Here is a 22,694-nt window from a genome sequence, read left to right as displayed (position 1 = left end):
TTTGGCATGGTTATTGGTGGGCATAGCTATACATAAATATCTATAGAGTGCAATCAAACTAAACGATGACTCCAAGTAACTATATTTTATTCAACTTTGGTAAATGAAATCGATGTACAAACAAGTAAATTAACGGCCTGACTTTTAATCTTATTATATTTACGGTCAGACAGATAGTTCAACAGAAAGTTATACTAATTCAGTTTAAAGTAAAAATAAACGTGCCTTCAGATTGCCAAAAATAGCAAAATACACAATTAAAAAGTCCGACTCATGGGGAACATGTACTCAAGGGCGAGTTACCCTAGATAATGGTTGCATATAAAGTCTTAAATCAAATCTGAATGTCAAAATATTGCAGTGGAGATACTTCGGAAGGGAACGAGAAACAAACAATTGTTGTTATTTTTTGGCCTAATAGTTTGGCTTTCCATTATAAACAACTTATGATATAATACGTAATAATGTGCTGCATTACAATAAGAAAATAGTATGCTATATTTATTTTAGATATTAAGTTATAATTTAGAAAAAAATAAGAATATTTTTCACCATGGTAAATTGAAACCGCTATGTCTTCACATGGTTTTAAATTTGTACTGTTTTTCTTACTATGCGGTTTGTCAATATTGTAATAAACTTCCGACCGTGGGTTATTCGACACCAAACTAAAACGAACACGAATTATTTCTTAAATATACACTACCGCGAGACGTATTATTCGCAAGCCTATGTAAACTTCTATTAATAACCAACAAATGAAACTTTATATATCCAGAAGCCGGGGCCTTATGATTGCAATAGTGTTTAGAATTGACCTCTAACCTAAGTTAGCAAAGGAAACGCAGCACCTAGTTGACCCTTTCTTTCTGTGTGCGAACGCAGGTTGAATGTAAAGTGTGCTGTTTACTATCGTAATCCACTACGTGAGCGTACCCGTCGCTTGGTTTGAGTCAAACAAAGAATGAACCACAACATAATAACTATAATATTATAATAATAAATGTATTGCTATTACACAGCATTTTATTCAATTATCAAGCATAACACATTAAGGGGTGTTTTGGCAGTTTAATTAACCGAGGATATATTTATAGCAACACCGATGATGCTATTATCACAACTTAAGATTTTTGTTATCAGTATCATCAGAAATGACCGAGTTGGTTCATAATACTATTGTCAGTGGTTCGATCCAAGGTGGGGTTAACTTTTTTTCTTTCCTTGATTTCATTGTTGTTTTATACTGGAGTATGGCAAGCGGTTCGACGCATAATCCCAAGAAACTAGGTTTCTCATGAGAACCTAGGTTCTCATAATGAGAACCTTGGTTCTCAGAATGAGAACCTAGGTTCTCATGAGAACCTAGGTTTTCAAATGAGAACCTTGGTTCTCATGAGAACCTAGGTTTTCAAATGAGAACCTAGGTTCTTGTGAAAACCTAGGATACCAAACGAGAACTTAAGTTCTCAGAATGAGAACCTAGGTTCTCATGAGAACCTAGGTTCTCATGAGAACCTAAGTTCTATGTGTCTATGAGAACCTAGGTTCTCATGAAAAACCTAGTTTCTCATGAGAACCTAGGTTCTCAAGCGTAAACCAAGGTTTTCAAATGAGAACCTAGGTTCTCATGAGAAACCTGGTTTCTTGGGATTTCATAAACCTTGGTTCTCATGAGAACCTAGGTTCTCATGAGAACCTAGGTTCTCGTGAGAAACCTGGTTTCTTGGGATTTTGTAAACCAAGGTTCTCATGAGAACCTAGGTTCTCATGAGAAACCTAGTTTCTTGGGATTATGCGTCGAATCGCTTGCCATAATTAACCTCCAGTTGTCTCCCATTGCTTGGTACACGCTGGCGGCATATGTGTAAAATGAATAGAATTAGGCGTGAAACCGTGAATGTTTCTCCCCAAGAGCAATTTCTGAACAATGTTCAGACAATGCTCAGTAATATTCTACGAAACTTATCTGTTGAATATTTGTGACAACAGGCATTAGCCGTCGGTGACCGCTTCTTGTTCATGTTTCCGTGCATGGGTGTTCTTGAGGAATGAAATTAGTAAAGTAATCGGTCGACATTGGTCTGAACACGTTAATAAAAAATTGAACTGTTTATGAAATACATCTTTAATTGTAAATATTATTTTGAGACTAAAAATTCAGATCAATCGTTACATAATACATTGTTACAGCATTGAATGAGTTTCAAATATTCAGTTCCCTTGTTCGGGCCTCAAACGACTGTACGGTACAGTTTTCTATTTTAGGTACGTCTGTGACCTACATGTAGGAAGCAATCATTATGGTATAAAGTTTTATCTCTATTGATTATGTGTAATAATGTTTTATTCAATCGTAAGATATCGGCAACATTGCAAGAAAAACTTATGCGCTAAAGACTTTGCAAACATATTTCAATAACTTGAGATATCTGCAAAAATAAAGTTCTTAACGGCGTGTTTTCATTCTGTCCAGCCCGTGTGTAATCATATGTGAACCCCAGTGATCCTGCGCCTTGAATAATGTGTCCCGTATTCCAAACGAGCAAGTTTACGCCGTCCGACGCGTAATTCTGAAAACCTAGGGATCTAAAAACCTAGGTTCTCTGAGAACCTAGGTTCTCATGGAACCTAGGTTCTCTGAGAACCTAGGTTTTCTGAGAACCTAGGTTCTCAGAGAACCAAGGTTTTCAGAGAACCTAGGTTTTCAGAGAACCTAGGTTCTCAGAGAACCTAGGTTTTCAAAGAACCTAGGTTCTCATGAGAACCTAGGTTCTATGAGAACCTTGGTTCTCATAATGAGAACCTAGGTTCTCAGAGAACCTATGGTTCCCAAATGAAAACCACGGATATGGCAAGCAGCTAGACGCATAATCCCAAGAAACTAGGTTGCTCATGAGAACCTAGGTTCTCATTCTGAGAACCTAGGTTCTCATGAAAACCTAGGTTTTCAAATGAGAACCTAGGTTCTCATGAGAACCTAGGTTTTCAAATAAGAACCTAGGTTCTCATGAAAACCTAGGTTCTCATTTGAAAACTTGGGTTCTTGACGCCATGTGCAATCTTCAAGCGAGAACCTAGGTTCTCATTCTGAGAACCTAGGTTCTCATTTTGAGAACCTAGGTTCTCATGAGAAACCTAGTTTCTTGGGATTATGCGTCGAACCGCTAGCCATACTGGAGCTCTTTAGTCCTGTTGTTTACATTTATCAATTTAAAGCATTTAATAACAAACTTCAAAACATGCCGAAATATGTAAACACGTACACGTAAGTTATTAATGATTAAAGTCGAGTTTGATAATGTATGGTCTTATGTTTGTGATTAAATATTGTTTTTTTATTAATGTCTTTTGGTAAGGTGTTGTGACCCCAGTTAAGATTGTAAATAATTTCTAATGTTTATGCATATTTCTACAATCTATGTACATTGTACCGGTACTTGGGTTTTGTCTTATTGCTGTATTTTATGAAATTTGCCGTTGACAGTAGGGATTGTTGAAACGAACAATCTCTGTTAAAAGTGCGGTGACCCCCTTTTTTAATTTGTGTTTTATGGTGACAATACTTAGATGAACATATTTGAGCAGTTTCGCAAAATTATATTAGACAGAAAAAAATTATTTGCATATATGTGGTTACAATAGTAAAAATGACGTTTTTTGAGGGTGAACTAAAAATTATATAAAATAAATTTCTTAAAATTAAACTTGTGTAATATATTTTATTGGTAGTGTGTGGTTTAATTAAATGTTATATGATGTATCTTAGCTTATATAATATCTACATGTTTTCAATTTCATAGGTTATTAATAATTTCTACGCAATTAGAGATTTTTCAGTTTTATTGAAAAAGTACATGTTATATAATAGTGAATAAAATCAAAACAAGTCCGGTGATCCTATGTTTTTATTTCATTTTTCATATAGTATTTGTATATATATCTTAAATATTAACTTTGGACAAAATCTATTAGATGGACAAAAATCAGCAAAACTGCAGCAACACCCCTTAAAACTTGAGCTTCGCTAGCCAAAAGACCAAAAGACCCATTTCCGCATGACGCGGCTATGAAAGTGTGATTTAAATGTTTGGAAAGAAAACTGCATGTTAATCAAATATTAACATATGATATATTTCAATGATGAAGAAATAAACCCATAATAAGCCATGTGCGGAAACATTATGGTGTTCACTCCCATAGTATAATTTTCATCTACTTATACTAAATGTTTGGTTTGCCTAATATGACACACAATCCATGCGGTGAATATGCGACTAACAAGTGAAAAAGCACAATAGTTAAACTTTTGTTTTCAATTTAATTATTTGGAAACGTAAATTTCAAACTTTATTTCAAAGTCAGCATTGACGCCGACTACTTTTTTAAAAGATAATTCTTGCTATATTTAATTGTTTTTAATAATCGGTTTTAGCGATTATGAAGCATTTTTATTGTTGTCTATCGTATCCCTGTAGTTATTGTTGAACTAATATTCAACGTTTTATAAATTGAGAACTGTGAATATAAACAAGCGTAACCTTATACAAGTGCGCTGTTATCACCCGTGCAATAGATCTATCCCGGAAAAGCACGAGTTTCGAAAAAACCACCAATCACCCTGGTATAAACAACGCTGGTCCATTAAATCAACTAATGATAGCTTACTTTAAATTATAACGGTTGATACGGTGTGTGATTTTGAAAGGATTATAAATGGGTCATGTTTATTTGTACCAGCAGATTAGTGGGTTTTTCCAAAAAGTTGCTTTTTCCGGGATACATATATTGGACTCTCCCTTGTTTATCGGCAGCCGCATCTATTAATAGCCTCAGATCATGAATGACCTGACTGTGCTGAGCAAAAATATAACGTTATTAAGACGCAGCAGATAGTGGACTACTGTAATCATTCATAAATCTCTTCCGCGACACGTATAATACAAACATTGTTTATCTATTTTTTTTCTATATACGCCCCTCTCAAAAATATTCCATTTAACACGATATTCACATAATGTTTCAATTTGTGAATGAATATAGTTGAAGAACTCACACCTCTTGCATAAATTATACAACTCTTTCTCGCACGGATGCGGCAGATGTGGCGGGTATCCGGAAAAGCGTAGTAAACAGCGAACTGGCTTGAAATGTTTGGTAGACATTAGTTGTTCGCAAGCGAACGACTCAAAATGGTCTTACTTTGCATAATATTACGTAATACGTTTTCCTTCATATGAAAATAAGGAAGCATTTTCAAAATAGGTTTATCCTAGAACAATATTAGTGTCATATAGATTTGGAGTATATAAAGCATCCGTGACTGGGAATATTTCCTCAGCTCCAGAGTAAGAAGTGCCGATAAATACTCTATGTATGAGCGTTTGTATTAGACACTGCAACAGGTTTTTTCGGTGTTACGGAAATCAGACTTCTTTTTTTTATTCTATCGACTTTGATATGAAAGATACAAGGAGGAAACACTGGCGTTTAATGATTTTCTAAAGGAGAGGGAATGATGTTTTATGCATACCCTCTAAGTATTAAATTGGCGCAAAACGTGCTAAAGCAACACTACCACATATACAGCATAACAATAAAATAATATTATTATTTATATCAACGAAGGAAAAATAGGTGTAGGTGCGTTATTAAACTTCTTGAATTCTTAAGTAAAAAAATTGTATGAAAAGTAAATAAAAGACAATTGATAGGCATGTCGAACATACAAAGTTCCGAGAATCATTTTAAAAATAGCACAGTTACGTTGTAAGCATAAAAGCGTGTTGCCAATGTAATTTTTTTTTCAAGACTTTGTTATACTTCATGGTAACAAGAACATTTTTGATCGAAAAGGCGTAATCAATATATCAATGTCAAATTCAACAGCAAGACGTGATTTATCGAAAATGTTTCAAGCAATCTTCGACTGAAATATTCCAGGAGTATTTTTTTATCATTTAGCAGCAGTCAGATAAATCATGTGAACCTTACACGAGTCAGTCAGTTATATTGCCAAAAATAAAAACAAACGTTGCATGATTGGTTGTTGAAATAATGCTTATTTAATGATACAATCGAGAAAGCATTTACGAAAACCATTAAAAAATACACGAAAACATTAATCTAGTACAAATTATGTCTGTTTTTATGACTTCTTAGTTTAAGACCTGAACCGACTAGTTACCATGCATTTATACTCATAAAATACGAGGATGGCAAATAGAGTGGTATTCATGTCAAAATTGTAATGCGCAATGTTGTAAACCGCTAAGTGCCTAATGCTTAATGCTAAACGACAAACCGCAACACGTCTAACGCTTGACTGCAATTCGAATATGAAACTCAACTAAATATTAAAACTTGTTTCTTAATATTTTAATACTGTCCGTATAGTTTTTGGGCAATGCTGTAAACCGTTAATGCTTAATGCTAAACGATAAGCCGCAATACGATTGACTGCAATTCGAAAATGAAACTAAACTAATACTTGTCATAGCTAGCTGTAACTGAAACGATATCGACGTAAATTGTCGCCCTTCAAGTTTATCAGTTGTAGCATGGAGTAACTTGCCTCGTGTTGACGAGCGGTTAAATGGTGACATTAACTAAAGGTTTGTAATGATTCATTTAATAGACCGTTCGATTTTTAACGAAAACATAGATAAGCATGGTTGTTTGCCATAAATCTGGTAAGCTTATTATTTAAGGTAGACGTACCGAAGGATACTTTCATGAACACATGCTTTCAAAGCGAGCAACCATGTGATTATAAAAATACACGTGCAAATTAATTGACTTAGTCTGTGTGTAATGTGTATTCTGGTGGCAGTGCCTTTTAATACCGTTTATATGTCAATTTCAAAGTTTATGAGGTCTCTCCGCGCATGAGCCTGCATTATGTGAGGACCCGGAGTTTGTCCCAACACTGTTAATAAGCATAAGGCAAATGAAAGGCGCGATAAATTTTGAATGATAGCTGCAGTTCCAGCTATTTATATACATATTGTCACGAGCCGAGCGGTAGCTGTGATTTTACTTCAGTTTCTTTAACTTTTCCAAACTTGAAGCTTTTATTCAAGTTTAACATGGAACTAAAATGGACTCTGATAAACAGTAAACTAAGAATAACATTTTGCCTATTCAGTTGTTTTAAAATTGTCAAAAAAAAAATACAAACTCAAGATTTATAACCTTTCTAAATTTTATTCATTCATAACGAATAAATAAATAACAACTTTCAATATATATATTTCTTAACAGACAGATTAATTTTCAGACATTTACATTATAATACAGCAATATACACGTACATGTGTCATGTTAAGTATTTGCACTTTCTATTTTATAATGTTCTAAAAAGATGACAAATGCAATTTTTAAGTATTTATAAAATTCAGTCTGAATTTTAATAGCTAAGTCTTATTGAAAAATGTATTTTAAATGCTTATATAAGAAAAATAAAATAGGTCTCACACCTAGGAAAACAAAGTTCAGAGTCCTCGAATGAGAATTTTCAGTGCCTTTTATACTCTCCAAAAGCGCACACATAACGTTGTGCAATAATAACGTAAAAGCGCACATATGAATTGTGCACAAAAAGCGCACAAACAACGAGCAGTAAAGCGCGCAAGAGCGCACAATAAAATTTGAGCGTTCTTGACACGGTAAATGTCACTCATATTAAAATGATATTTCTGACGATATTACAATGATATTACAAATACATATCAATTAAATCAATAAATCATTTATAAAGATGACTATTACCTTTTTAAACAATTTTTAAGAAGGAATATGAGTATTTAACAAAAGATATTGTATGACGAAACTGTCAAAATACTGTAGTCAGTGTAAACTACCCAGAAGGCACTTATGTCAGCATCAGGAAATCAACTTCCTGTTTATGCAAAAATGGCTGCCACATTAACAGACGCTTAAACAATGAGACTTTTAAAAAGGATATTACAAATAATAAAGAAGCGCAAAAGGTAGGCATCGGCTGTTATCAGCTCTAACTTCCACACAGCATCCAATAAAAGCATTAAATAACAGTGACATAGTCATTTAGATGCAAAACATAAACGGTAAAAATGAACAATGTACATGAACATAAACACATGTTTTCATAAACAATCTAGGGCATGACATTACCCCTCCTTCAATTTTAAAGGTCCTCCTTTAAATAATTAAGTAATTAAAAATTTGTACTTTAACTCTCTAACAGTTACAATATCAGTAAAACTGTAATATATAAAAAAAATAAACACTTTGTACAGTGTGATTTAGAGCATTTTTTAAGGTACAACACTTTGTACAGTGTTATGTTTCACTGCTTAAAGCACAAGAACTACCATACAACAAAATGCTGTAAAAACAATCACAACAAATTTCAATCCTATGAACAATAATAAATTATTTGAGATCAGAGAAAGTCAATATAAATAATGTGATGACTAGACTTCCAATTTGTACAAGTAAACACAATGTAAATAATTTAACTGACTGTTCAGCAATATTTTACATACAACAAAAAAATTACTCTCAAGAAAATCTTGAATACCATATTTCAACTTGAACACCAAAGTTAATTAGTCAACAAGTATTCACTTGCAAACATTTATACTTAAATAATTATTAAACCTTCTAAACAAAATGACTAGATAATTTAAAGCACTAAATGATACAATCCTGAATATGCAAAGCTTTAAAAGATGTTATTCAAGGTTTATTGTAAGTGAAATGACAATGTTTCAATGTTTCAGAAAACTAATACATACGACGATGCACGAATCTTCTGTCGCGGTGGTTTTCCTTGTCATGTCTGTCCCTTGAGTCGTGATTTCTGGGGCGCAAAGGAGAACGGTCACGGTGCTGGTTGTATCGGACGGTAGATGTTTCAGTTGCAGAATGGTCAAGACGGTGATGGGTGTTGCTGTGGCTGTAATCCGGATGATGATATGTGGATGGGGGACACTCAGCTGCTGGTTGTGTGGGTTGGTTTTGACTCCTCAGGATGTCAGTGAGGTCTGCCATGCTCTTTGTGAAGTCACAATTGAAGCGATACTGCTTGTTAATTTCTGTGTGTATATTTTTCAAGTTGTTATTGATGTCTGCCAACACAACCATTAGTTCATTGTGTCTTTTAACAGAAGAGTTGGATGAGACTGATGATGAAGATGATGAAGAGCCAGATGAAGAGCTGGAGTCAGATGTTGTTTCAGGGGCAAGAGCACGACATTCTTCGATGGTTGGCAGAGTGGTCAAAGGATCTTCTTGGTCGATTATGGCTTGAGGTGCTTCTGTTTGTGCGGTGTGAGATGGTGGGAGGCTGGTCAGGGTTAGTTGATTTGGTGCTAGCGTTGGGGTGTTTGTTGATGTTCCGATGACATTGATCAGTTGTTGCAGGGGGCCTATGCATTCCGAGAGGTTGACGTAGGTGATGGGTTGAGGTTGAAATGTCTGAAGAGGAGTAAGTCTGGACGGTTGTGCTGGAGAAGATTGCTGTAGGAAAGGAGACAGTGGCCAGTTGCTGACAGGACTCAGGTCTGGAAGCACAGACTGTATGGCTTGAGACAGAATGTCAGGCTTCTTGGAGATGGAGAGCCAATGGCGTTTGCTTTCTTCAGCAGAAAGGACAGCAACATCCCGGTCAGTAATGAGATATGGAGATTGATTACTGACAAGGAACTCCGGACTGTCAGGGATGTTTTTCTCCTGGAGCACAAGTGCATGACGACGGAAACTGTGAACATGCTTTTCCAGTTCTTCGCGTTTGAAACATCTGAAGAGGCACAGACGACAGTAGTATGGAGCTTGATCCAGACTCATGTGCTCCTACAGGAAATGGCTGTACACGCGGTATTTCGCCTCAATGTACACTTTGTCCATCCGATGGTAGCATTTCAGGCACTGATAGGCGCGACGACGTTGACTACTGGATGAGAATTGAGACATGATGGCAAGATGATTGGTTTGTTGACTGAAAATGAATAACAAGCATGTTGTTACTTTTCTTCTGAAACATATTTTTAGTCACATCACATCACTTGCAAATAACTGTTCTCCACTTATGTCTTTGGATTATGTATGCTTTAACATTGTATTTTTCTTTTCGCCGAAATTAAAATTAAAAAAAATAAATAAATAATTGATTTCGTTCAAATTCTGATGCTTTAACACTCAATTACACTTAATCATTTCACTGACGAAAATTCAAATGCAAAATATCAACAACGCTCAAATTCACTGCTGTGCTTTCTGTTACACTGTTAACTTGATAACGATTATTTTGTCAGACTCAAAACCCGTTCTCATTCTTAATCATTGCATTTTATCAATCGGTTCCCGGCTCATTGCCCATCACACATGGTGATTCATTCCCGACCATACTTAAGGTCAACCTTTCCCTATTCAATACCGTGAATACCCGTTCTTAAGACTTTAAACAACTCTCTGACATTTTAACTTCACAACTTAATCATGCCACAAGTTAACTATACATCTCTTCTATAACAGAATCACATTAGCACTATCCCATCACAAATACTGTTTTCTTTTGTTGACATTACTTATTACAACAATTACAAGAGCTGATTTTTTCATAACTATGTATCCATTGTGATTTTTGAGGTGCAAATACTTTTACAGTTTTAAAAATACACATTTTTAAGACACAAATAAATACACAATATAATCTTTTTCTCTGCATCATCTAATGCAATGAAGTTCATACAATCTTGGTTTACACTCATGTACATCACTAAAACAAATTTTATAACTGCACACAAAATATATTAAAACACAATATGAAACATCATGGTTTAAAATTTTAACTTCCGTTGTTCTTTCAGAATCCATTTTGGCACTTGATCTCCTTCGTATGGCTTGAGTTTATTATGATGAACAATTTTTTCATTTCCTTGCTTGTCTAGTCGTAACTTGAAATTCACTTCTGAAATTTTCTTGCTCACCAGAAAAGGACCATCGTATGTTCGTTCTAACTTCGGTGCTATTCCAGGCTTTCTTGCTTCATTGAGATACCAAACAACATCACCAGTGTTGTAAATGTTTATTGACACTCTTGCATCATAAATTGCTTTGTTGCGCTTGGCAGCAGTCCCAAGGTGATCCCTTGCTACCTGATGTGCCTTTTGAAATCTTGACCGCAGCCAGTCGACATAATCTCCGTACGTTGTAATAGTGTTGTTGTCGCATGTTGTTGTGCTACCAAACACCAACTCTGATGGTAAACGGACTTCTCTGCCAATGGTAAGAAGGTTTGGGGTCAATGTGGTCGACTCACTAGGTGTGGCTCTATAAGCCCCTGCGAGGCATCCTAGATTCTTGTTAAAACGGTCTGTCCGGCCATTACACTGTGGGTTTCTTGGACTGGTCCTGATCTTTCTTATTACTCCCTTGTCCAGTAATTCTTCTATTCCCCTTTTTCCTGCTTCGGCATAAACCATTGACACTCTTCTTTGAGCTTGTTTCACTGTTTGTGTATCACCTGTATTGATAGGGGGCTCTATTACATTTGTCAAACCAATGTCAAGGTCATTTTTAGAAAAACTGTTTTGAAACCTAGCTAGCAGATTTGCTATAACTTGATTTTCTTGTTCACTGCAGTTTTTAACAGGCGTTTGGTACAATTTTTTTAAGTGTTCTGGAATTTCTTTATTTTCCAAGGATATCTCTTCTTTTACCTTAATGATGATTTGATCTGATTTGTTACTGATAGTAACTTGGCGTACAGAGAAATTATTGCCCTCTTCCGCTGTGTGTTCTTGACCTTTAAGTGTACTTTTTATACTGTCGATTTGTTCGGCTTGGCCTAATACTGAGTCTTGATTAATATCTACACTATATGGGAATGGATTTAAAAGACGTATTTTGCTTGTCGGGTTTCTATTTATATCAACTAATACTGAGGCCATCTTCAATGGATATGTTTCACAAAAGTGTTGTGTAGGTTCTACAATAAAATCTGTTTTTTAGACACATCATCTGATTCTTTACGCTCAATAAACACATCAATGACCGCTTCGCTGAGAGGTGGAATGATGAAATGGTCAGCTGCTGTTACTTTTCGAACATTGTTTTTCATTCCAATTTGAATACATGGTATATTTTTGCCTTTCAAAACTATTACTCCTTTTGACAAAAGTATATCTGCGGGACCTCCATCATCATTTTGCAGAATGTCTATTCCTAACAAAACATCATCCTCAATTTCAGCAACAATCAATTCTTTGTACATTGAAACTGGCCCTAATTCAATATTAAAAAATGCTTTTCCACATTCTTTTAAAGGAATTCCACTTGCACCTGTCAAACAAGCTGATTTGTTAAGCTGAGGTCTAATTTTAGGGTCCAATTTATTGTAAACTCTGTCTGAAATGATTGTTCTTGTTGCTCCGGTATCAGTTGTTAAAATAACTGGCACATTTTCAATATTACCTTTGATATAGACACCACTACTTAATGCTCTTTTGCGCCGCACAATTTCTTCGGCTACACTTGCTGAGTCATCATGGCCATTTATGCTTGCCAGGACCTCCCCTCGGCCAATCGGCTTGGTCCTTTCATGTTTAAAGGCTGATTTTGATAGAAGTCTTTTCTTGCAACTTGCCCATTCTGATACCTGGCATTCTTCAATGGACAATCCCTAGCAAAATGATTTTCTTGGTTACAAGAATAACACTTAATTGTCTTGGGTTTTTGCTTAAAACCATGTTCAGTAGTTTGTTGTTGTTGTTGGGCTTGGGTTAACTGATTTAGTTTTTCAAGAACTTGTTGCAATACATCAGTTTCTTTGCTTTTTGCAGCCTCTCCTGAAATATCAGTCTTCATGTCACATGTTTTGGTATTTTCTGAATTAAATTGCTTTTGCTGGCTCTTGTTTGGGACTCTATAGGCATGTTGGCTAGTGTCGTCATTATCTGTTTCAATCACTTCATAATCTATTTCATTTTCTGATCCCGAAGTTCTACGCACAAATTTTCTCTTTCTGTCATCGTGAAATTGATGCCTAGTTCTGGTTTGTATGTAATTTACAACATGGTACACTGCTTCATCAATGTCCTCGGGTTCCTTAATAAACTCAATTTCTGACCGCACTTCTTCATCTCGTAGACCGTCCAGGAATCTTCTCACTAAATCTTCTTGCCGTGTTCTGTAGTCTCTCCTTGTATGGGCTTTGTCATACAGACGTTTAAGTTCTGCAGCATACTCCTCAGCTGTTTCACCTACTTTCTGATCTCGTTTGCTAAATTTTACAGCAAAAGTTCTTGGAGTTTCTATGACCCTAAATCTGTTGTTAATTTCACTAACAAGTTCTCTATAGTTGGTTAAAACTTCATGATTCAGTTGAGTGAACACAAATTCACCAGCACTGCCTTGCAATTTTGGTAATAAATTGTCAAGTTTTTCTTCTTCATTCCAATGAAGTCTTTCAGCAATAATTTCAAACCTGTTAATCCATACTTTCCACTCATCTTTGCCAGTAAAAGAAGGGATTTTCATGCTTGAACTGCATTTATGAGGGTTTACACTTCTTGTTTGCCTGTCATAAGACCTGTTCTCCCTTGGGTGCTGGTAGCCAATGTCCCACATTTGTTCACCCTGATCTCTGTCATTACGGAAATGGTTATTGTTTGCTTCCTGTTCCTGGGGGGAAATTTGTACTTGTTTGTTGTTTTTATCACATAAATTTGCTAGAAGTGTTGTAACATTCTGTAAAGCATTTGACATCTGATTTTGCATTGACACCATATTTGTGACTGCATCTTTCATCCAGTCGGTTGTATTGCCATTTGACATTTCTACGTTGGAAACACTTTTGTTTAATCTAGGGGTACTGGACTTAGATGATGATGGTGCTGTTTTATTTTCTTGATATGGTTCTTCAGAATGCTGGTTAGCTGCTGTTCTGAAGAATACTTCATTCTCTTGTTCTGATTCGGAGTCTGACATTTTGCTTTCGAAGACTGGATTCAATCGCTGAATCTATGTAGAAATCAAAGATTCCACTTCGCTGCCACCATAAATTATGTCACGAGCCGAGCGGTAGCTGTGATTTTACTTCAGTTTCTTTAACTTTTCCAAACTTGAAGCTTTTATTCAAGTTTAACATGGAACTAAAATGGACTCTGATAAACAGTAAACTAAGAATAACATTTTGCCTATTCAGTTGTTTTAAAATTGTCAAAAAAAAATACAAACTCAAGATTTATAACCTTTCTAAATTTTATTCATTCATAACGAATGAATAAATAACAACTTTCAATATATATATTTCTTAACAGACAGATTAATGTTCAGACATTTACATTATAATACAGCAATATACACGTACATGTGTCATGTTAAGTATTTGCACTTTCTATTTTATAATGTTCTAAAAAGATGACAAATGCAATTTTTAAGTATTTATAAAATTCAGTCTGAATTTTAATAGCTAAGTCTTATTGAAAAATGAATTTTAAATGCTTATATAAGAAAAATAAAATAGGTCTCACACCTAGGAAAACAAAGTTCAGAGTCCTCGAATGAGAATTTTCAGTGCCTTTTATACTCTCCAAAAGCGCACACATAACGTTGTGCAATAATAACGTAAAAGCGCACATATGAATTGTGCACAAAAAGCGCACAAACAACGAGCAGTAAAGCGCGCAAGAGCGCACAATAAAATTTGAGCGTTCTTGACACGGTAAATGTCACTCATATTAAAATGATATTTCTGACGATATTACAATGATATTACAAATACATATCAATTAAATCAATAAATCATTTATAAAGATGACTATTACCTTTTTAAACAATTTTTAAGAAGGAATATGAGTATTTAACAAAAGATATTGTATGACGAAACTGTCAAAATACTGTAGTCAGTGTAAACTACCCAGAAGGCACTTATGTCAGCATCAGGAAATCAACTTCCTGTTTATGCAAAAATGGCTGCCACATTAACAGACGCTTAAACAATGAGACTTTTAAAAAGGATATTACAAATAATAAAGAAGCGCAAAAGGTAGGCATCGGCTGTTATCAGCTCTAACTTCCACACAGCATCCAATAAAAGCATTAAATAACAGTGACATAGTCATTTAGATGCAAAACATAAACGGTAAAAATGAACAATGTACATGAACATAAACACATGTTTTCATAAACAATCTAGGGCATGACAATATTGCTATTTTGATGGGGTCGTGAGCTGTGGGTAAAGACTGGAGAACCCGGGGAAAACCAGACATGTCGGATGTTCTGACCACCAACCAAACTCGTATGCAAGAATCCATTTTGAGTAGCCAGTGTGGCAACCACAGCGCTAGCCAGACAGCCTGCTGGGCTTTTTTCAGCTGATCTTCTAGCCATTATTCGGTCATATTCCCAATGGCAAAACATCTCTTATCCCAAATGCAGTAGAAATGTATATAGTTTCATTTTATAACAATTTGAGAAATTCAGAAATTTTACTCGTAATAATTTTTATTTTTAATGAGCATGTGATCTGGTGACTTTAAATTATTTATATGCTCTGCCAGTGGAAGAGGCATTAAGAGTTACCCTCGTCCATCTGTGCATCTGTCCTCTAAATTTCTGATGAGCAGAAATCAGCAGAGATTGGGATTATTCTCAATTTTGTAACTGACCAAGTTTAATTTTGTTTCTTGTAAATAGTAAATGTTACTGACAATTTTTGGACATTGCCTGTTGTTTTCAACATTTTGTCAGAGAAACACATTTTGTTGATTAGTGGTTACTTCCTTTAACACTAGCAGGCATTTGGTAATGTGTTTATATAAAGCTTGCAATAATATGATAGGTAAAGAATCGATAGAAAACTCAAAATCCATATGAAAAAGGGATTAGTAATGTCCGCCTTCGGAGTCGTGCACTTTGACAAATTTTACCTGTTTTTTTCCTTCACATATTTCATTCAAAAAGATGTTTTCACTAATTTATTTTTTTATTTATTTTCAACAAACAATTCTATTACAACATGAATACACATATGAAGCAACAAAACATTTTGGTCTCTTACATATACTCAAGTATCATATGCATTGACTATGTCTGCACTTATACGTGTTTTATGTATATACTAAGAGAAAAAACCCACACTATTTGTTGAGGTATGAACATGGTATTGCTTAACATTGTTACCAGACAAATATTGTTGAGACGATGCTATGTAGTTTTCTAAAGAGTGAAAAGGAGAGGGGAAAAGCTAGATTTGATAATAAGAGAGTTGTAGCATTGATAAATAAGTTTAAAATAAAAAATAATAATAAAGTGAAAAAAATAACAAACAAAAATCAAAAGGCCCGCAATATTTGACATATTTCACAAAATTTGACACAAATAAAGAGAAAAATTTAGCGGTTAAAAAAGAAAGATTAAACATAAATTTATATTTAAGAAATAATCGACCTGTACGCGTTGGTTATTGCGGTAAAAACCAACGTTTTGGAGTTCCGATGCGTAGTTATTAAACCACAAGGGTGTAGCCCGACTGGTTTGATAACATGCATAGGGGCGACAAACCGTTGGTTATTACCGCAATAACCAACGCTTGCACATCGATTATTTCGATTCTCACACGATTTTATTAATTAGTTATCCGCGATTTGAAGGTTATAAATGAGAATTATTCGACCTAACTTCCTCCACTTTTTCGCGAAAACGTGACGTCACCACAACAATGGAAATCAAATGACGTCGACTTTATTCCTAAACAGTGCGGCCAATCAAAGTGACGTCATACTTATTTGTAAACATAAACAAATATTTTGCTTATTAAAGGACACACGTCACTCGATATTTGAATTCATGTATTCGAATTGCAATAATTTTATTTCTATTAAGCATTGATCTATATACGAAAATAAACAATCGCAACCCTTTTTTAAGAAACTGTGCGAAACATTAAAAAGCTTGCTGAACTCAAATTTATGGTTTGATTACATCATTAAGTAGAGCTGACATCAAGTTTAGTTTCGTTATCGGATTCAGTTTAGCATATTGCGGTTTAGTGTTTTGCGGTTTATAGTTAAGCATTAGGCGATTAGCGGTTTCAATATTGCAAATTGCCGATCTAAAACAGACAATATCATAACAAAACACTCGAAAAGCGGGATTGAAATTACCGAAAGAAAAGTACAATTACACACATTTCAACAGTGTCTGAATAACATTGTTCATAAAAGATCATAAACAAGCATAACAAGTTTGTAATAATGCGCATTACAATTTTGACTGGAATACCGCTCCATATATTTCTAGTGCCACCTAGCTTCAAATAAAAGAATTTTATTTTTTTTTAATCTTCCTTTCTAGTAACATTTCAAATGTAAGGCATATCAGTAATTTAGCTTTAAACCCAGCTGGGACAGACATACCCCATGTACCCCGCCTCGTTTATACTTGGTCTTTGGCCAACCGATACCTTATATCGTCAAAGACATACTGATGTATCTTTGCGTCATATACTTGAGAAAAGTATGACAAGCTTTGTAAACAAAAGTTAACGTATTAGTTACATACATACATAAATTTTACAATTATTACACAATGTGTTTTAATAGCTCTGTTTCTTGATTGCTTGGTTGTATGCACAACCAATTGTTTAATTAAGTTTAATTAACCCATTTATGCCTAGTGGACCCTCGCATCCTCCTAAATTGGATCAATTTATTTCCAAAACTAGGGATGTCTAGTATATTTATTTTTATATTACAGAAACTCCTTTAAGCAAACAGCGCAGACCCTGATGAGACGCCGCATCATGCGGCGTCTCATCTGGGTCTATGCTGTTTACAAAGGCCTTTTTTCTAGACGCTAGTCATAAATGGGTTAAGGAGTGTGATACTTTTTGATCGTTCAATAGATTCAATAATAATAATTGAGTAGAGTAAGCCTAAATGCAGCGTATAATACTGCCCCAATCCTCACATGAGGTATAATATGATATTGAAAAAGAAGGCACATGATACCTTTTTTGCGCCAATGGGTAAGATATAATATAACCCTCTCAGTTTAATTGTTCGAATAGAAATCAAATAAGAATCGAACTAATCTACATGTTCTTTGTTTATTCGCCATTTAATTACTGTATACTTCTGAAGCAAATATTGATAAAATAACTGTTTTGCAATCACATATAGTTACTTGAAGTTTTAACGGTCTCTTTTTTCACTGACTGAAGCAAAATAATGCATACACATACACGATTTTAGATGTGCATTTATGTTAAGTTATTTTACATGATAAGATAAATGCGAATGCGACTTAGACGGTGATGGTAAAGTAACGCAGTAAAGGCAGAAATATTGTGTGCGAGGTACAGGTAGTGACGTCACGTGTGTCCAGCGTGCTGACGTCGGTGACGGCCGTGGCGCTTCCGAGAGCGGCCAGGATTCTCAGCTTGATTTAAGAAAATAAGAACGACATTTATTGTTCATAGTTGATGAAATACTGCATACTTATAAAACAATGGTATGACCAAAATTAAAACCAATGCTGCATAAGAACGGGCAACTTCATAAACAAAATGTTCGATAGTTCAGGTAAGTTACATTTTGAGAAATAAAACAGTGGGTATATATAACACTTAAAGGGATCTTTTCACGCTTTGGTAAATTGACAAAATTGAAAAAAGTTGTTTCAGATTCGTAAGTTTTCGTTTTAGTTATGATATTTGTGAGGAAACAGTAATACTGAACATTAACCATGCTCTAATATAGCCATTATATGCATCTTTTGACGATTTTAAAACCTAAAAATTATAAAGCGTTGCAACGCGAAACGATTGAATAATTTGGAGAGTTCTGTTTTTGTCGTTAAATTTTGTGAAACTACGAAGATTGCTTATATAAGGTATAAAATACGTCAAGAATGTGTACTCGGCGGAATAGCTCAGTAGGCTAAAGCGTTTTTACTTCAGGACTCTAGCAGGACTCCAGGGGTCACTGGTTCGAAACCTGCTCCGGGCAATGTTCTTTTCCCTTTTTTAATTTTTTTCTTGATTTTTTACTGGAGCTTTTACGATCCAATGTTTACATGTATCAATATAAAGCATTTAATGAATAAGTTAAAAAAATGCCCAAATCTGTGAAAAGGCCCCTTTAACAAACAGAAAATAAATAACATGGTGGTCGTTGCCACAGAGTCAGCTCGTTTGATTCGCTAGATGTGCAGTATATGTTAACAGATGACAATATATTTGACAATTTATTTGGCACTACGTGAACCGCATCCTACTATATTACTTTAACCCATTTATGCCTAGTGGACTCTCCAATCCTTCTAAATTGGATCAATTTATTTCTAAAATAAGGGATGTCTAGTATATGTATTTCTATATTTAGAATATTTCTTACAGAAATTCCTTAAAGCAAACAGCGCAGAATCTGATGAGACGCCGCATCATGCGGTGTCTAATCTGGGTTTACGCTGTTTGCCAAGGCTTTTTTTTCTAGACGCTAGGCATAAATGGGTTGACCAATTTTAGACAGTAAATTTATTCGTTAACGAGCAATCCCTACCTCGACGGCCCTCATGCCGGCGTCGGTGTGGATCTGTGCATGCTCGGAGTCGGAGATGGTGGCGATGAAGCACTTGGAGGTCTTGGTAGCTCTATCCGTTGGAGTCATCGCTAGAAGGTGAAACTTCATCGAACATTAAATACACTATTACTTTGTATACTAATTGTATCGTATAGCCGTACGCTAAAAGCATTTTAAAGCTGACTATTTTGAGGATTGCAAGGCAAGAGTATACAATTAATCCCAGATGTTCTCCGAAACTAAAATCTTAAGTTACTAAATGATGTTAACCAGTAAACATTGTGTGTAAGTTTTTTGTTAAATCGAAAGTTTTTGTATTGTTCCTGTAAACACTTGATCTAAATTTTTATTTAAAAAAATAAAAATAAAAATAAATAAATTATAATGCTTAATTGCCCTACGCTATTTTTTCATCTGTAATTACGCATGCATGTACCAATCCACTACTTACTGTGAGTGGCTGAAACTGGAAGATGATCGTGTGGATTTCCCATGGCTCGATGGGGAGATTTGTGTGCGCATGCGTGGTGTGATTTGTGTGCGCATGCGTGGTGTGAGGGGGTCGATGGGTAGTGGCGGCCTTTAAAAAAATGTTAAGGTGTTGAAAATGTGAGAAAAATACATCTTAGATAACTGTTACATATTTTCACACACATGAGATATTATTCTACACAAGGTTGTAAATCGAAAACATTGTCTCAACCCACTATTATAAAATCGCAAACCTTGTCTCTATCCACTATGATATATTCTCGGCTACTGTACAGTATTCTGCGTGGTCACTTTGTATTAAATTACACACGTTAACTATTTTACACAATAGAAAACGATCTCTACATCCGGAAGAAAAACATAAAACAGAAAAGAATTTATGAATTTTCAAGACTTGAAACTACTTAAAAAATTATAACTTAGTGTAATCCTGTATTGCAAACAAAATATTATTTTACATAGCTTGACATGAAGCTGTTGTTATTTTGAGTAAATGTCTCCACCAACCGGAGCGAACGATCTTTAAAAACAATAGAAATAAATCATTATAATTGTCAACAGCTTAACATAACATAGTACGTTAGCAGAAGATACAAACTGTCCTTATATTGAAATGGAAGGGAGTGCGAGAGGAAAATACATCGTTAAACCATTTAAGCCAAGTGGATTCTCCCATCCTCCTAAATTGGATCAATTTACTTCCAAAATTAGGGATGTCTAGTATATTAATTTCTATATTTAGAATACTTCTTGCAGAAATTCCTTTAAGCAAACAGCGCAGACCCTGATGAGACGACGCATCATGCGGCGTCTGATCTGGGTCTACGCTGTTTGCCAAAGCCGTTTTCTTCTAGATGCTAGGCATTTTGGGTTAACATTTCAAACAGTTTAAAAAGAACTCAATATTTTAGATTTTGTTTGAACACCTGTAAAAGAACAAATGTTGTTTTTGACAAAGATGTCTTTTTAACCAACTGACTTAAGTTTAGTGCTTTTAAACACGTATTGAAAATAAACTAAAAATTCCCCGTTTTACTCACAAAACATGACACGATCACACCCAGGAAAATACAGATGGTTTGCATAATAACTAGAGAGCTGAAATCCCCGCGGTTGGTTATGTCACAGTTGATTTGAACATTTCTTCTGGGAGAGTCCGTTTATATAGACGCCTAAGTACTATAAGAATGACGCTTTTCGTACGTGTGTTTCACGATTTCTGAAAGTAAACAAGTTTACAAAACAAACTCGAAAGATATCACATTGTTCTATTTCTTTTGGAAACGACACGCGTTGACTTCATTTTAAGATATGATACAGTTTAAATGCGTTGCGGCATAAGCATATGCTTAAAGCAGACCATTGTATGTGCCTAGTTGTGCTGTATTTAGATGTATACCTCGATTGAGTTGAATTTTAGGGTTCTTTAGTGCAGTATTAGTTACTCGAACGTTGTTGCTTTGTTGTTTAATAGGCGTGTTTATGAGTGTGCATGAAAATATTAACGGTGGTTCCTTTTGTTTTATTGAGTGAAAGTATATGCATCGGAAATTATTTTTATGACAAAATGTTTTTTACGCGTATTGTTTATTGATAAACGGTTGAGTAAGACAGTTTGAACGTGTATGCTGTGAAAACCAAATGTATAAAACTGTTATATGTAAACTTATATATAGAGAACTATCAAAACTGTTATGACTTAACCCATTTATGCCTAGCGTCTACAAAAAAGGCCTTGGCAAACAGCGTATACCCAGATGAGACGCCGCATGATGCGGCGTCTCATCAGGGTCTACGCTGTTTGCTTAAATGAATTTCTGTAAGAAATAATCTAAATATAGAAATATATATACTAGACATCCCTAATTTTGGGAATAAATTGATCCAATTTAGGAGGATGGGAGAGTCCACTAGGCATACATGGGCTAAATGGGTGTTAATCTGATAGCATTGTTAATCGACAAACAAGCTGCTGTATCCAAGTGTCAACTTGGAACAAGCAATAAGCTTTCTTAACCCATTTATGCCTAGTGGACTTTCCAATCCTTCTAAATTGGATCAATTTATTTCCAAAATTAGGGATGTCTAGTGTATTTATTTCTATACTTAGAACATTTCTTACAGAAATTCCTTTAAGCAAACAGCGAAGACCCTGATGAGACGCATCATGCGGCGTCTTATCTGGGTCTACGCTGTTTGCGAATACCTTTTTTCTAGACGCTAGGAACAAATGGGTTAATCATTGATTATGAACAAGAGGTGTCCGAAAGCAGAGCGATTGACTGGTTTTGAGCTGCACGAGTGCACGGCACATGTTTTGTCAGTGACCTAACCTTATACCATCCAAAACATGTATGCAGTTTTAGCTTAACACTTTCAAACTATTATAGGATCTACTTTAACCGAAAAAATGTTACTAAACGATGGGCCAAATTAAAATGTTTTCATTATAAGTTTTGGCCATGGCACGTGGTCATATGTTATGAAGATCCCAATAAGAGTTGAAATGTAATATGTGCAATTTTTAAATAAAGATAGTTTAGTTTAGTGTTGAAAATGTTCACTTAAAAGGTCACATTTAGAATTTAAATTTCATATGTTCAATTGTTGAATTATTGGATAATTAAA

At 35.0% G+C, this 22,694-nt stretch overlaps 1 protein-coding gene across 1 annotated transcript; it reads right to left on the bottom strand.

Moving 5' to 3' along the window:
* Window positions 1–18,086: 18,086 nt before the first annotated feature.
* LOC127841221 (uncharacterized) lies at window positions 18,087–21,275 on the bottom strand. Its single transcript, XM_052369884.1, has 4 exons — window positions 21,107–21,275; window positions 20,026–20,154; window positions 19,554–19,676; window positions 18,087–18,432 (listed from the first exon to the last, which is right to left on the bottom strand). The coding sequence occupies exons 1-4, from the start codon at window positions 21,149–21,151 to the stop codon at window positions 18,298–18,300; spliced, it is 432 nt and encodes a 143-aa protein (XP_052225844.1). The 5' UTR covers window positions 21,152–21,275; the 3' UTR covers window positions 18,087–18,297.
* Between the last annotated feature and the right edge of the window lie 1,419 nt (window positions 21,276–22,694).

This window comes from Dreissena polymorpha, chromosome 8, assembly GCF_020536995.1.
Source record: "Dreissena polymorpha isolate Duluth1 chromosome 8, UMN_Dpol_1.0, whole genome shotgun sequence".
NCBI classification, from domain to species: Eukaryota; Metazoa; Mollusca; class Bivalvia; order Myida; family Dreissenidae; genus Dreissena; species Dreissena polymorpha.
Note: the sequence above shows the minus strand (reverse complement) of the source record. Positions and strands in the feature narration are given on the sequence as shown.